The 15968-nt window shown below is 43.8% G+C and overlaps 1 protein-coding gene across 6 annotated transcripts in view; it reads right to left on the bottom strand.

Moving 5' to 3' along the window:
• SORCS1 (sortilin related VPS10 domain containing receptor 1) overlaps window positions 1-15717 on the bottom strand; it is a 508497-nt gene extending 492780 nt beyond the window's left edge. For all 6 annotated transcript variants that reach the window (XM_077877715.1, XM_077877711.1, XM_077877717.1 and 3 more), the window contains exon 1: window positions 15133-15717. In XM_077877715.1, the coding sequence (XP_077733841.1) occupies window positions 15133-15702 (570 nt within the window). In that variant the 5' untranslated portion in view covers window positions 15703-15717. The remainder of the gene's footprint in view (window positions 1-15132) is intronic.
• Between the last annotated feature and the right edge of the window lie 251 nt (window positions 15718-15968).

Here is a 15968-nt window from a genome sequence, read left to right as displayed (position 1 = left end):
TTTCAGGTATCACAACCTATTCTTCTACTTTTTATTTTTCTCAGCCATTTAAAAATGTAAAAACCATTCTTATCTCGTGGGCCATGCAAACACAAGTTCAGGCCAGATTTGGCCCATGGGTCATAGTTTGTTTACCCTGCCTTAAACAAACTACCTCAAATGCTACATGTGAAGAAGATAAATTACTGTCTCTCCCTCAAATGGTAATTAATATAAGTGTTGCTTCTTTACAGATATTTTCAAGACCTACATTCATTCATTCATTTTTTTCTTCCAATATATTATTTAAATTCAAGTTAGTTAACATATAGTGTAGTATTGGTTCCAGGCGTAAAATTTAGTGATTCCTCACTTACATGTAACACCCTATGCTCATAACAAGTGTCCTCCTTAATGCCTATCACTCATTTAATGCATCCCACTGCCCACTTCCCCTCGAGCAAACTTCAATTTGTTCCCTATAGTTGAGAGTCTCTTAAGGTTTGCCTTCCTCTCTGTTTTAATCTTATCTTTCCTTCCCTTCCCCTATGCTTATCTGTTTTGTTTCTAAAATTCTACATAAGAGTGAAACTATGTGGTATTTATCTTTCTCTGACTTATTTCACTTAGCATTATATACTCTATTTCCATCCACGTCATTGCAAGATTTCATTCTTTTTGATGGCTGAGTAATATTCCATTATACACATCTTTATCTACTCATTAGTCAATGGACATTTGGGCTCTTCATAATTTGGCTATTGCTGATAGTGCTGCTATAAACATTGGGGTGTATGTGTCCCTTCAAATTACTATTTTTGTATTCTTTAGATAAATATCTAGTAGTGCAATAATTGCTGGGTCATAGAGTAGTTCTATTTTTAACTTTTTGAGAAACCTCCATACTGTTTTCATTCCTACTAATAGTGTAAGAAAGTTCTCCTTTCTCTGCATCCTTACTAACATCTGTTATTTCCTGAATTGTTCATTTTAGCCAATTTTGACATGCATGATATGGCATCTCACCGTGATTTTGATTTGTATTTCTCCGATGATGAGTGATACTGAGCACTTTTTCATGTGTCTGTTAGCCATTTGTATGCCTTCTTTGGAGAAATGTCTGTTCATGACAAGACCTACATTTAGTTTGAGCAAGAGGTACTTGGGTATTTCCTTAGTTGATGAGCTTTTAAGGCAAATACAATTTTTCCTTCTCCTTTTCCTAAGATTTTAATCTAAATTAAATAAATATCAAGGAAACACTTACAGGAAATGAGGCTTAGGTGACTCACAGAACTTGTCTTGTCCATTTAGGCTGCTATAACAAAATACCACTGACTGAGTGGCTTATTAATAGCAGACATTTCTTTCTCACAGTTCTGGAGCCCAGGGAGTTTAAGATCAAGACATAATAAAATCCAGTGTCTGGTGAAGGCCCACTTCCTGGTTCCATAATTGGCAGCTTCTTGCTGTGTCCTCACATGGTAGAAAGGGCAAGGGAGTTTCTTAGGTCACTTTTATAAAGGCACTAATCCCATTCATGAGGGTTCCATCTTCATGACCAAATCACCTCCCAAAAGCCCTACCTCATTGAGGGTTAGGTTTCAACACATGAATTGCCGGGTGGTGGTGGGGGGCACATTCAGACCACAGTAGAGTTCATCTTACACTTTGGGGATAGTCATTCATATGTCACAAGGCATATTTATTATTAGCTGAAAAGCACATTTTCAAGTCATTTCTGTCTGAATATGATGAAATTCCTGAGTCATTGAATTGACTACAGCAGCTTCAAAAGTCTAGGCAAAAATTCCTTTTTTTTTTTTAAGGCAAAAATTCCTAAGTCACAAGTCCGAAAGCCAGATCTGGACTTTGCAACATCATCTTAAACCACAGTCTGATTTAGAGTCATGTGCACAGAAAACTCAAAGACCACAGAAATGTCCCTTCAACCACTCATAGGCTGGTGAGCCAATGCTGAGAGCACATCGCCCTTTATCTCTGACCATGCCTTTCCTTACCTGCTATCCTTTTCTGTTCTTTTTTCATTTTTCTTCTTTGTGTACAAGAATGAAGAAAAGGGATCAACCAATTAAAGGCTAAACTTATTCCTATATATTTATATATATATTCTTCCTCCTATTTGTAAGTTATACTAGTTCAGTATGGATAACACAGATATGCATTCTCTTACTGCCTGGAATAATAGTGCTATCCTAAGGGCTGATCATCGAACTCACCCTAATGCACCCAGTTCCCCATACAGATTTGGGAAGCATTCCCAATAAAATGACAGAAACACCCACTTTTAACTCTTTAAAGGCAGAAACATATAGAATAGCCCAGAAAAAAATCCCATCACTGCCTAATCAAATTCTCCTGTGTATAGAGAAGATAGCCATAAGATTTTGTTTGTGTTTGTGTGTGAGAGTGTGTGCATCTGTGCACATGAATGTACTAGCATACATGGGTACACAAAGATTCGGGGGGAAAATTTACCCTTTGGGAAAATCAGGTTCCTTTTGTTAGTGTGAGTTCAAGAACTTAATAGGACTTTTTAAACTAGGGACTCTAATCTGATATTTAAACATATTGTAAGCCTTGGTTTGAAATATCTTGGGCACAGAGATGACGAAGAAAGAGAGTGCCATCCTTGTCACACCATGTCGACCGTGCTAACAACCTAAAATGAATCCAAGACCTAAGATCTGGGTAGTTTAAAATAGGCAGGACTAGTCTTTCCTCCTGCCTGGTCCTATTCTGTCTGCGAAACTCCTCATCTTGTATAAAGACCAGCCTAAATGTCACCTCCCTTTAAAGCCTTGCCTCCCACTCTCAGGAAAAATTAGTTGTTCCCTGTTCATCTTTGCTCCCATAGCACTTTGAACAAAACTCTATTACAGCTATTATGTACTTATCATACTAAATTGCAATCTATCTGTTTATGTGTCTGTCTATTTCCACCAGAATATTCACCCTCAAGGGTAAAGGTCAGGTCTTATTCATCTTTGTATTCTCAGCACTCAGCACAGTGCTGACACAACAGCCACTTAAAGCATGTTTTAGTATTTTTATTATTAAAGAAATGCATGCCCATGTTAAAAATTCAAAACAGCACAGACTGGTATAAAAGGAATGGTTAAAAGTTGCCTTCCCAGCATCCAGACCATCAGTTCCATTTCCTACAGGAAATCACTCTGAAGACATGCTTAAAAATGGATAAATACTACATGCACCCCTTCCAGCCCACACCCAGCTGACCAACATGCATGACTCTCAGAGCTGCCACATACGCAAGAGTGGCTGGCTTCACTGGCAACATGACAGGGCTGGGTAGGAACCCCCACCCAGGGCAAAGGCCAGAGAAGTGCTGTCTCTACAGGACAAGGGTGCCATCAGACTAGGACTCAGTTCTACTCTGCACTCTTTGGGTTGATAGTGAATTCACTCCACCCACTGACACATTTTCCTATTTCATCTCTTTCTCTCTTTCTGTGATTTATTCCAGTGCTTCCGTTCCTCTGTTTATAATTCTGTCTTTGTCTATCTGCCTTTCTGTCTCTGGTCTGTCTGTGTCTTGCCTCATCTTCTCCTTACCCTGTTCCTTCTTGGTCTATCTCTGATGTCTCAGTTTTGCTCTATGTCTTTCTCTCTGCTTTTGTAAGGATCTCATATGTCTCTCCCTCTCCCTCTTATTCTCTCATTCCCTCCAGTTCTCTGCTTCTACTGTCTCTCTGTCTCTTTCCTGGGTTTCTTTCTCTCTCTCCTTGTGCTCTGGATGTTCTTCCACTCAGCTCTCACAATCAGTGAACATCTTTACAGCAATGTCTAATATTCCACTTTTGAGAGCAGAGATGTAAGTGTTGTACATGTTCAGTGCTTCAGCCTCAGTGAGCATATGGAGACGCATGGGGATGCACACATCTATTATATCTGTGCTCGTATGTACATATATGATTTAGAGACGGAGACTGAGCTCAAGACAGAGACTGAGATTTAAAATGAAATCCATGCTCTTTTATTGGAGACAAGAGGCTACCAGAATTTCTGGCAGGGGTTGGCAGTCAGGTTGGTGAAATTACCTCCAGATCTCTCGTTCTGGAAGCAGCAAGGGGGTAAACAAAAGGCCTGGTAGCCCCTGCTGCTGCTCACTCTGAAGAGAGACACAGAGTGATCTTGCTGCTTTTCAAAAACCCTGGGCAATCGCTTTCTCCCAACATCAGTGATTGGAAGCAAATCAGGAAACTTGAACGTGGGCTCTTTGTTTCGTTCAGTTGCCGGGAATTCAGTTCTAATGAGGCCAAGTTCAAAATCTCGCTTGCTCACTTTTGTTCTGTTTTTTTCCATTTTTCAAATAACTTTAAAAAAATAACTCAAGCAATGCATGTTTATTGAGAAACAACAAAAGCAAAACTATGGACAAGTGAAAAACATTACCTATAAACCCAACATTCATTATAATCACAGAACATTTTGAATCACACCCTTCCTCTTATTTTTTTAACAGAAGTGGTATTTTACAGTATATAATAAATTTTTTAAAGTACTGAGCCCCTCCCATGTGCAGGTATATTTCTAGGGGCTTGAGATATTTGACGGAACAACACAGACCAAAAAACCCCGACTTCATATGGCTTATATTTGTACTATTTTGTAATCTATATTTTTCCCTTCCCAGTATTTTTGTGGGGGTTTCCCAATTCAATGTATATATTTACACAAGCAATCTTTTAGTGCCTGAATATTCTACAACATACATGAACAACATCATGGGTTGTTAGTTCTAAGTGAAAAGCCATCTTCCCCATGGAAATAGCAAATAAAACACCATAGTTGCTAAGGTCTGGCCCCTAAAATGTGCCACTTTGGTGCAAAGATTATTTCAAGCTGAAAATAATCAAAGCCCAAAAGACTTAGGGAAGAATTTTTGACCTTCTTCCAACTGCCCAAAAAAATTGAGATGGAGGACCTGCTCCAGGAAGGGAGCTATCACCATAGACAACATAGTATAATATGAACTAGGTGTGGGAGACAGGGAGGAAACTAGCAAGGTCTTTGTTAAAATTGCTCTCTGTGTCCTCTTGTTTCCATATAGAGCAGAAAGCATTTTGTTTACCATACATTTATTCTTTTTCATCTTCCTGTGAATTGTCCTCCTCTGCCCTCAAGTCTCATACCCCTTTCTCCTTAGTTGAAATGACATATTTATTTATACCCATCTTTGGAATCTCATGTTTATGTGGATTCCCTACACGTAAGAATTAAATTTTATTTTCTGTTGCTGTGTCTCATGTCAATTTAATCCTTGGATCAGCTAGAAGAACTTTTTTTTTTTTTAAGATTTTATTTACTTATTAGAGCATTTACACATGTATGTGCATGAACAGGAGGAGGGCGAGAAGGAAAGGAAGCAGATTCCTCTCTGAGCAGGGATCCCAGGGGTGGAGCTTGATCCCAGGATCCAGGGATGATGACCTGAGCCAAAGGCAGATGCTTCACCAATTGAGCCACCCAGGTGTCCCTAGCTAGAAGAACTTTGAAGGACAGAGGAAATTTTCCCACCACCACAACAACAAATATCTAGTAAGCAAGCTGTGATACTGTGACTTTTAATAAGAAATGTATATTTTATCTTCATTTCACCTCTGGCACCAAGACCCTTGAAATTTCCTAAGTTGTGAGAGAGATGTGTTAATGAGAGGACTATGGGACCACACCTAAGGATGGGGCCCGGTTGAAAGAACCACCAACCCCCTGATTGGAGGGCTGGAATTCTCAGTCCTACTCTCTAACCTCTGGAAATAGGAGAGGGACTGAAGGCTGAACTGATGGCCCATGGCCAATGATTTAATCAACCACGCCTATGTAATAAAACCTTCATAAAAACCAAAAGGACAGGGTTCCAAAAGATCCTAGGTTGGTGAACATGTGGAGATTCAGGGAGAGCAGCACGCTCAGAGAGAGCACAAAAACTCCAGGCCCTTTCTCCACACCTTGCTCAAAGTATCTCTTCCACCTGGCTATTTCTGAGTTATATCTTTTGTAATAAACTGGCAATTTAGTAAATAAAATGTTTCTCTTAAGTTCTGTAAACTTCTCTAGCAAATTAATCAAACCCAAGGACAGAGTCATTAGAACTTCTGAACTATAGCTGCCTGGTCAAAAGCAACAGGAGACACCCTGGCACCTGAATTTGGGAGGTGGAGGGTGGCAGTCCTGAGGGACTGAGCTCTTAATTGGTGAAATCTGATGCCATTTCTGAGTAGATGGTGCCAAAACTGGCTATACCACATCCTGCTGGTGTCAGAGAATTGCTTGGTGTGGAATCTCCCCCTCCCCAACACACACACACACACACACACACACACACACACACACACACACACTGGAAATTAGGTCCAGAGCCTTATTCCAACTATTCTGTGCAAACAGCCAGAGACATTGAGAGGGATGACAAAAGAGTGATAAAGAGTCCTGGACTTCTTATAAGAAAACAAAACTGGAATGGAAGAATAAATGTAACTGCAGAAACAGAAACAATATCAAGGGACACCTGGTCGGCTCAGGGTATGATCCCAGATCCTGGGATCAAGTCCCACACCGGGGATCCCTGCAGGAAGCCTGCTTCTCCCTCCGCCCATGTCTCTGCCTCTCTCTCTTTCTGTCTCTCATGAGTAAATAAGTAAAATATTTTTAAAAAGAGTATTTTGGAGGGTGTCTGGGTGGCTCATTTAATTAAGCATCTACCTTCAGCTCAGGTCATGATCTCAGGGTCCTTAGATGGAGACCCACATCAGGCTCCCTGCTCAGCAGGGAGTCTGCTTCTCCTTCTCCTCCCCGTCCCTCCTCCAACTAGGGTACATGTGTGCACTCTCTCTCTCAAATAGACAAATAAAATATTTTTTTTAACGAGCACATTTTGGGAAGGGGAAGGCCTTTTGCTTTTAACCCCTCAACTCTCCCCCCAAAGACCCCAAAGCAAAAGGATCTATGGCCCATAATTTTGTGTCTCAATAGCCTCTGCTACTCAGGTTAGGGAAGATGACTAGAGGCTCAATCCATTGGCTTCAGGACACAACATGTTTAGTTGGTGGTCTGATAACATGATTCTTATCAGCACTTTCTTTAGAAAGTGTTCAAGTTGTCCATACTGTCACTCTAGGTTCATTAGCCAGAAGGGAGACACCAAATAGCACATCCCACGCATCCTCCCAGAATAACAGAAGACATGTATTAATAACCCCAGGAGAGCCACTCATGGGGACGGATGGCCCTTAAGGCTTTGATCAAACTGCATCATGAAACAGTTTATTACCAAGTAAAAAGTATCAGGTTACTGCTCTGAAATCAGGTTAGGACAGGGAAAACCCCGAGGTGGGGTGCTTATGCCAGGAGTTCCCCTACCACCCCTCTTCACTGACATGTGAAGTTTTCTCTAAAGAAACTCAGAACTGAACCCTTACAGAGGGTCAATGTGATCAAAGAAAAAGCTTTGGAGCCAGAAAGGGCAAAAATCAAATTTCAGCTGTGCCACCCTCTGGCTGGGTGACCTTGGGCAAGTTCCTTAAACCACAACTCCCACAACTTTAGAAAGAGGACAATAATACCTCATTTGTATTATGGTAGTGGGAGGATGGACTGAAATAATGTGATACTCTAGAATCTACTTACAGGGAAGCTGCCCACTAAATTGGTGGTTATTTATATTATTATGAAGAGGGGCTTCTATTATAATCAATATACCTTATCTGGCTCTAGAGAGCTATCATGGTGTTCAATCAATTATCCTTTGCTCACATCCCCATCCCCACTCTCAAAGTCAGAAGAAGTAGAAAAGGCAATAGCTGGTAACTCAGTTATAATCCTTGAGCAAATAAAATCCATGAGTTTCAATAGGCATCTTTCATTTTGACTACTCCTGCCCACAAATGTTGACATGCTAGCTTCCCTTGCCTGAGACCGCACTTACTATTATTTTAAACTACATGTTCTCTACATCCAACAATTAAGGAAGGGAAGAGGTGTCTATGCCCCTCTCATCCCCCAATCCGCCCCTACAACTAGCTCAGTTATAAGTAATCTGACCTCTGAAGTCCATTATCAGTGGAATATGGAGAATGGGTCTTTGCCAGACACCTTGCTTGCAGAAAGTCCCATCATCTCTCTTTGGGGTCCCCTTTGAAAGGTTTAAACACTGCCAAGGAGCATGACTTTTTATGAGACCACTTGCTCTGAAGCCCAGCATAAATAATTTGAATAGCTGGGCCTAGAACTCAGGAGCTCCATGGCAAATATCCACACTTCTTCCCACATCGGCAAACATTATAGACACAGGTGCACAAGCTTCAGGCAAACAGAGAGGCTAGGATGCAGCTGTGTTCTAACTCTTGCCTGTGGAAGCCAACGGGTGGGCCGAACCAAGAATCAGTCATAGTGTGATAAAATGCTGTTGGCAATCCTCTTCCACTAACTGACCTGCTTAATAGCAGTGCCTTGACTTCCCTACCTGAGAAATGTAGATGATATTTGTCTTTCCTATCTCATAGGCCTGTGGTGAGGGGGGAAAAAATGAGGTAGGGGAAATAATATTCCAATCTTTGAAAGCCGAGGCATTTTGCAAAGGAGATGGCTATAAGTGATCTAAAGCGGTATAACAACATTCAGGAGTGCTATAGAAACAGACACAGTATCTTTTATACACATGGAAAATTTCACTTGGGATTTCCTAAGAACATTCACGTCCTTTTACTCTCTACTTACAAAGGCTCTGTTCTTGTCTTATTGCTCAGCAAGAGCCCACCTCTGTTTCTTGCCAACCATTTGACAATTCTATTCATCCCACCTGAGCAGAGCCCTGCCCCTCCAGAGTAACCATACCACCAGCATGCTGTCCGGCTCCACCTCACACTGACCATGCCTATACCCTGCCATCCCTGTTGGCTGCTGCAGCCACACCATTTTGGCTAGTTTCCTCTCTAGGACACATGGATGCATTCTCCACCCTTTCTAGCCAGAGATACAGAAGAGTAATGGAGACATCCACAAAGACAGGGACAAATATTTTACATATGTTCAGTGACTTAGCATCAGCTGGCTGGGAGCCAGATTAACCTACCCTATGGGCAGCCTGTCCACTGATGTTTCTGACCAAGGGCATAAGCAAAGGAAGACCCTTTGGGGAAAACTGTGTGTGGCAAATGTCTAGGTAAAAATGAAACAATGATGTCTCCAGCTGAGATTTAACGTTCAAATAAAGGCAATCATATCTTGAAGTGGACATACTGGTTTTATTTTCTTTTGGGGCTTGGATTATACCCAGAGTCACTGGAAGATGAATGTGTATATCTTTGTTTAAGGAATATTTTTAAAAACTATTACTAATATTAAAACTTCAGTTAAACCTAGTTTACATTTAATGTAGGCTCATTTCTTAGAATACACAGTTTAGACATCTCTATGCTTGCCCTTCAGTTACACTATCCATTCAGCTCCAAATATCCTTGTAATAATCTCCATCTCTTCACCAAAATCTACTGTCTCAAGGTCCACTTGAAGCACCTGCTCTGCAGTGAGGTTTGAAGACCACCCCAGTTTATTGATGTCTGATCCTCTTCTGAACTCCTATAGCTTGCTGTGCCCTCAGGGACACCAAGCTTCTGTCTCTTCAGGGGACTCTTTGGGTACAAGATAGAAAGGGCTCCGAGGGCACATCTATGTGCACCACTCCACACATACCTCTATTCTCAGTGTCTAACAAATATTAGGACTCAATACATGTTTGTAGAATTAAAAGTAAATATGGTAATTTGTGTAAGCTTCTTAGCACAATGCTGCCACAGGGCCATCTCTCCTTGGAGGTGAGCAATTGTTCTTCTTTTAAATAAATTACCAAAGAATTATTAAATAAATAATTCCATCAGCTTTTGTGCCTTAGTCTATGAGTTTCAGTGGGGGGGTGGTTCTCTATAAAAAAATGTGGCTAGAGTTCCCAGAGTCAACATTCAGATCATTTCCTCTAGAAAACCCCACTAGCTATCTTAAGAGAAGCTAACTTCACAGTCTCATCCAAAGCTTTTTTTTCTTTTTTTTTTTTGTTCAAAGATAGAAAGTTCCTTAACAGGAAGCTGTGATACAGTAAACATAATAAATTAGGTTTTTAGGTTTTGTTGCAAATCCGCATTGAAATGAATGCCTGCTTAGATCTCCAATGTTTTGATTTCCTATAAATAGATATACACATAAACCTTAGAAAAAGGAGGAATCATGTGAGATGAAAGGCTTGTTCTCTGTAGGTCATGGGTATGGGTCATTGTGTCATTTGTGCATCCCCAACACTCCGAGTGCACTTTACTTAAATGTAGTAGATAAAAATATCCGCAGGCTGAACAAACTAATAAATGAATTTTAACCTGTAAGGGATTTCTGTCATGCTCTGGTCTGTCTGCATCCTTTTAGAGAGGATGAAACTGAGGCCACACAATTTTAACAGGATACATTATGACTACATACCTAATTTTTTTTTTTATGATAGTCACACAGAGAGAGAGAGAGAGGCAGAGACACAGGCAGAGGGAGAAGCAGGCTCCATGTACTGGGAACCCAACGTGGGATTCGATCCCGGGTCTCCAGGATGACACCCTAGGCCAAAGGCAGGCGCTAAACCGCTGCACCACCCAGGGATCCCCATATCTATTTTTTTTACACAGTCAAGACTGTAACTCGGTATTCTTCTCTGCCAATAGAGTTATTTCTGCAACAAAAAGAACAAGTAGCATTTATTAAGCATTTACTATATATCAGCCACTTCATATATGTGATGTCAAATCTTCGGGAAAAGTCTGCAAAAGACATCCTATAAAGTGAAGCTCAAAGAATTTAATTGCCTTGTTCAAGGTAGAGTGTGGCAAGCAGGAGAGCTAACATTCAAACTCAAATTTGCTTCCAAACCCACTGCCTTCCATGTCACACCATATTAACGTTCATTAATAGCATAAAGCACTGATCAGAAGGAATTATGTGGGCTTGTGAGGGAAAGCTAAAATCATTTATCATTTTACTTCATAAAAAAGGTAAAAAAATGTTTAAATGTACAAAGCAAGTGTTTATATACAACCTCTCTATAAAATCAGATTTGTAAGTAACTTAGAAAAGGAATCTATTCCTGAAGAACACCAGATCCGAGAGCTGAATGATGGCAGGTTACCTCGTGCTCAATGAATCACCAGGTGCAGATTCCATGTCTCACTAAAGATGAAGAGGTAGGCGGATAAGAGAACAACCAAATCACTACTTAAGGTAAAGAGTGCAATGTGACAGGCTCATGTTAAAGTCCTTGCTTTTCTACAAGGAGATGGGGCTGCCAGCTAAGAAAGTGCCCTCCTCCACCATCATCTGAAATCCACCCCAAGAGAGGATTATTTAAAATACCGACTCCCAAGAGGTTTGAGTTTTTCTGTCCTACCTGAAAACCTTAAAGACGGGCCAGCCACTCTGTGATGTTTAGAAGCCATATCACTCAGGGTGCCAGCCCCAAACTGCCACTGACCTTTGTTACATCTAAGTTAGCTTCCAGAGCCTCATCTTTCTTCTCTATGTAATGAGCATAAAAATATCAACTCAGGACAATTTTTTTTTTGAAAATTAAGTGAGATGATAAAACGTAGGGCAACTACCCCAAACCTGACTCAAGTTGGGACTCAGTTTATTCGCTAAGGTTAGATGGTAAACGTCAAGTGCCAGAACAACTGGAAGCAGAGAGGTAGGTGGAAATCAACCAGGCCATCATCACGGTCCATACAAATCCAGCATTCAAGTATCATAATGGCAAAATACAAGTAAAAGCCTCTGTTAACAAACCTTGTAACACCACTGCCAGTGAGAAAAGGACAAAGCAATGAACTGAAATATTCAAATTGACTCCAGCATAAAAATATGAAAAATAGATATTAACACTTGCCACTTACTTATTAACCTACCAAGGATGCTGTAAGGGTTAATAAGTGTAGCACTTTGAAATTTCTTGGAAATAAAGAATAAACACATGCCCCATCACACATGCATATATAGACAAATATGTATTTTAACAAACTGAGGATTACGGTATAAATTTAGATCAGGGCACAGCATGCCTAGGATGAGTAGGGTAGGAACAATATGTTCTTGCTTACGACACCAAGCTCATGACAAATGATTCATACCCAGCACCTTTCATGCCAAAAGATCCCCCCAGGTGTTCCACCAACTCCAGCAACACTTTCCATCAAGCTAGACTGCAGTATAGAGGAATCACATCACTCCCACGGATGAGGCAAAACAGTCATGTCTTTACACAACTGCACAAGTCCAACAGCGGAGGGGGCAGGAAGGAGAAGGGAAGGAGGCGAGAGAAATATCCAGAATTCCTCACAAGTTTGACAGGCAGCCTATAATTACCATACATCTACACCTTTAATGCAGGTGTTATTGTCATCAGAAACCCTACTTAGCAAGGCTTTTAGCTAAAGGTGAGAGAGGTTCAGAGGATGTGTATTGCCTGTGGCCCTGAGTGGGCTGGGGGCGGATGGAGTAACTGGGGTCTGACATCTAAATGTGAAGAAAATGAGAGCCCCAAGATGTTCTCCTCAGGTTTAAGTTAGTGGATTTCTTGCCCTGGGGAGAAAGAAGCCAAGTGCTGTTGAGAGATCCAAACAGGTGTCCAGTACTTGACGGTCATGACGCACTCATGTGTAACCTGGCAGGTGACGAATTGGCATGGGCCCTATCTTGGGGATGAGGAAACTCAGACTCAGAGTGCAATCAACTTGCCTAGATCAAACCACACAACAAGCAGAACTAGAACTCAAGTCCCCACACTGCTTTTCACATCACAAAGTTGCCCAGAAAACTTTTTCTGCCTTCCTTCAAAAACAACGGTTAAACTTTGTCTCTCCTGTGAATCTGAGCCAGCTTTGTTTCATGGGACCTGGATAAAGACTATTGCTCTCCCTCTAGCAGCTGCATATATATACTAAAACCCCTGCAATTTGTGTGTAAACAGGCAGGGATGGGGAGCAGGGGGGTTCTTTAAAGAATTAAATACTTCAAAGGGTAGAAATCTCACTAGCAACATGCTTTGAGCACTCAAACCTTGAACATGCACTACCTTGATTATCTGCTACATTATCTCAGACATCCCTGCATATTGCCCATCCAAGCCCTGACCCTAATAAGTCCAACTGAGCTTATAAGCATCATTAAAAAAAAAAAAAAAAAAAAAAAGGCTGGCAGTGCTTGGCGCCATTTCTTAAATGGAGCTTAAAATTTGCCAAAGATGTACTCTCCTTTTCCAGCTCTTTCCAAGATCTTTCAAGAGATGAGAACTAAAGTAAAGGTCTAATGGATGAGTGATATTTTACAGTTCAAATTACATTAAAAGCCAGAAATATTTTGAGTCCAATGTCCTTTACTTCTTGATACAACAAGATATAATATGTTTGATGTGTCTAAAATCTCCCTTAAAGCCAGAAGCTTTGAGTTAATCACATAAAGCAGTGTGAAAGTTATTCAATCGGTTTAAGAAGATTCAAGTTCAAATTGGGGGATTAATTTTAGTGGTTATGATATGAGAGATATGATGGTTAAGGTAAGAAATGAGGGCAAGGGTCTCCAGAACGTGAATGGAAAGAATTTCAGCTTCAATTATTTGATTAAACCATTCCTGAGAACCAGAGAAAACCATAGCCTCCGTCCGAGACCTGAATTGTAGGGAAAACCTTGCTGATGCTCTTAGGACAGAGACATCAATGCAAAAATACTATTTATCATGGTTTGCCTTAATGCAGTTTATATCTATAGACCCGAGGAACCTATAATGACAGACTATGATTTTAAAACGTTCACAACTTTCATTAAAAAGCTGACAATGAGCACAACTCACTCAGGCGGCGCTTCCCGGGGAAGGTTTCTGGCAATGACATCACAACTAAAAACATTTTGAAAGGGACCAGGCTGCACAGACTGTGCATATTACAAATACTACAATGTCAATAACCTGATGGAAGCTGAAAACTCTGATTTTTTTTTTCTCCCCATTTTACCCATCCTTGGTTTGCATGTTCTTCTCGTCTGCTTAACGGCAGCTCAGAGAACTTTCCACACTTTTAAATCATCTTCGGTTATTACCATCAAAGCTAGATCTTTACTATTTCAGCTCATTCAAGTTTCCCAGGTGCGCTTTTAGCTGGAAGAGCTACCCCAGATTCCAGACACACGCAGGCTTTTCTAAAAATCTAACCCCCCCTCTCCCCCGCGACGTGGCCAAAGCTCACCGACCTGCAGCCACTCTCCCCAGTGTCACCCTCCTGGGATCCAGCAATCCCTCTGGTCCCCTCATAAAAGGGACATCTAAGTCTTTCTTTGTACTCTTCTTCTCTAGAGGAGGTCAGGCAATGGGGAAGAACAGGGGGTTGTTGTCACTGGGATATATCTGATCTTCCTGGGACTGATCATGCCGGAGAACAACCACTCATTCACAGGCTGGAAAGCCCCAGCTCTCAAAACACACTGGCTGGTGCTGTTAGAAGATGCTGGAGAGTTCCCTTCCTGAAACTTGCATCCACTTGGGCCCCAGAAACAGAGGATACATTAAGGGCACCTTAGTGTCCACTGCATATCTCTTCCTTATGGGGAAGATGGGGTGAGGAGCTTTGCAGAAAAATTAAAAGCTTACAAATAAAGTCTTCTCGATCTCGCTTGTGCTCACCCTTAAGTCTAGCAAGTGAAGGCAAAGTCACTTAAAGGAATGTCATCCTGCCTGGAAATTTAACCCATTCACCTCCACATTCAAAACACTTTCCCACCCCGCGTCCCCCCAGGTTTGCCTGGTTTTCAGCTCTTTACAGCCGAGGAGACCAGGAAATGGGGGTTTGCGTGTCCTGTTGGAAGCTTTCGGGGAGGGGGGGTCGGAGAGGACTCTGATGGTGCCACGGGTCTCCTGGTGGGTGACATTAGCTCCTAGGGGAGGTGGGCAGGGAAGACTTTAGTTTGCAGCATCTCTCAAGTCCAGGAACCCCATCCCCCCCCGCCCCCCATCTCTCCATCGGATCGCACAGCCCGCCTTACCCCTTCGCCTCTTCCGCCCCCTGCCCCTGCCGCCCCACCGCCCCATGAACTCACGCTGCTGTTGTGGCCGGACCAGTGGACCATGGCTTGGTTGTGCGCGGAGTCGCCCGTCAGCGCGAACGTGGTGCTGGTCAGCCTCAGCTCCTCCATCCGGAAGCGAGTGGCTCTGTCCGGGTCCCGCTCCGGGGTCCCGGGCTCGGGCCGCGCTCCGTCCCGCGGCGCTCCCCGGGGGCTCCGGCCCGCGCGCCCTCCGCCGCCAGCCTTGCCCCGAGCCGCTTCCCTGCGCCTCCGCCGGCCCGAGCGCGGGGCGACCTCGGCGGCCGCGGGGGAGCCGGGGGCCCGCGCCAGGGGCAGCGCTCGGTCCCCGGGGGCCACGGCGAACAGGGGGCGCCCGAGGAGGGGCAGGGGCAGGGGCAGGGGCGGCGGCCCCCGGCGAGGGGCGGCCCCCGCGGCCGCGGCCGGAGCCGGAGCCGGAGCCCAGCGCGGGGCCGGGCCGGAGGGCGGCTCGGGGCAGCGGGGGGCGCCGCCGCAGGCGCCCGGGGCGCAGAGGACCAGGAGCCCCGCGCCCGCGAGGAGCGCGCCCAGCCGGGCTGGGGAGCGGCCGCCGGCGCCAACTTTTCCCATGGCGGGAGCGGAGCGCGGCGGGGAGCGGGCCGGAGCGGCGGCGGCGGCGGCGGCGGCGGGCGCTCAGGACCCCAACTCCATCCAAGTTGGGGCGCGCGGGGGCGGGGGCGGGGGGCGGGCGGAGGCGGCGCGGGGCAGGCGGCGGCCGCTCGCCGGGCCGGGCTGGTGCCGAGCGCGCTTCGCCCCGAGCGAGCCGCCGCCGCGCGGGGGTGGAGCCGAACTGAAGTCGCGGGCGGCGCGGGCGCGGGCGCGCGGGCGGGAGGCGG

The sequence above is a fragment of the Canis aureus genome, chromosome 29 (genome assembly GCF_053574225.1).
Source record: "Canis aureus isolate CA01 chromosome 29, VMU_Caureus_v.1.0, whole genome shotgun sequence".
Taxonomy (NCBI): Eukaryota; Metazoa; Chordata; class Mammalia; order Carnivora; family Canidae; genus Canis; species Canis aureus.
This window is presented reverse-complemented; position numbering and strand designations above follow the sequence as displayed.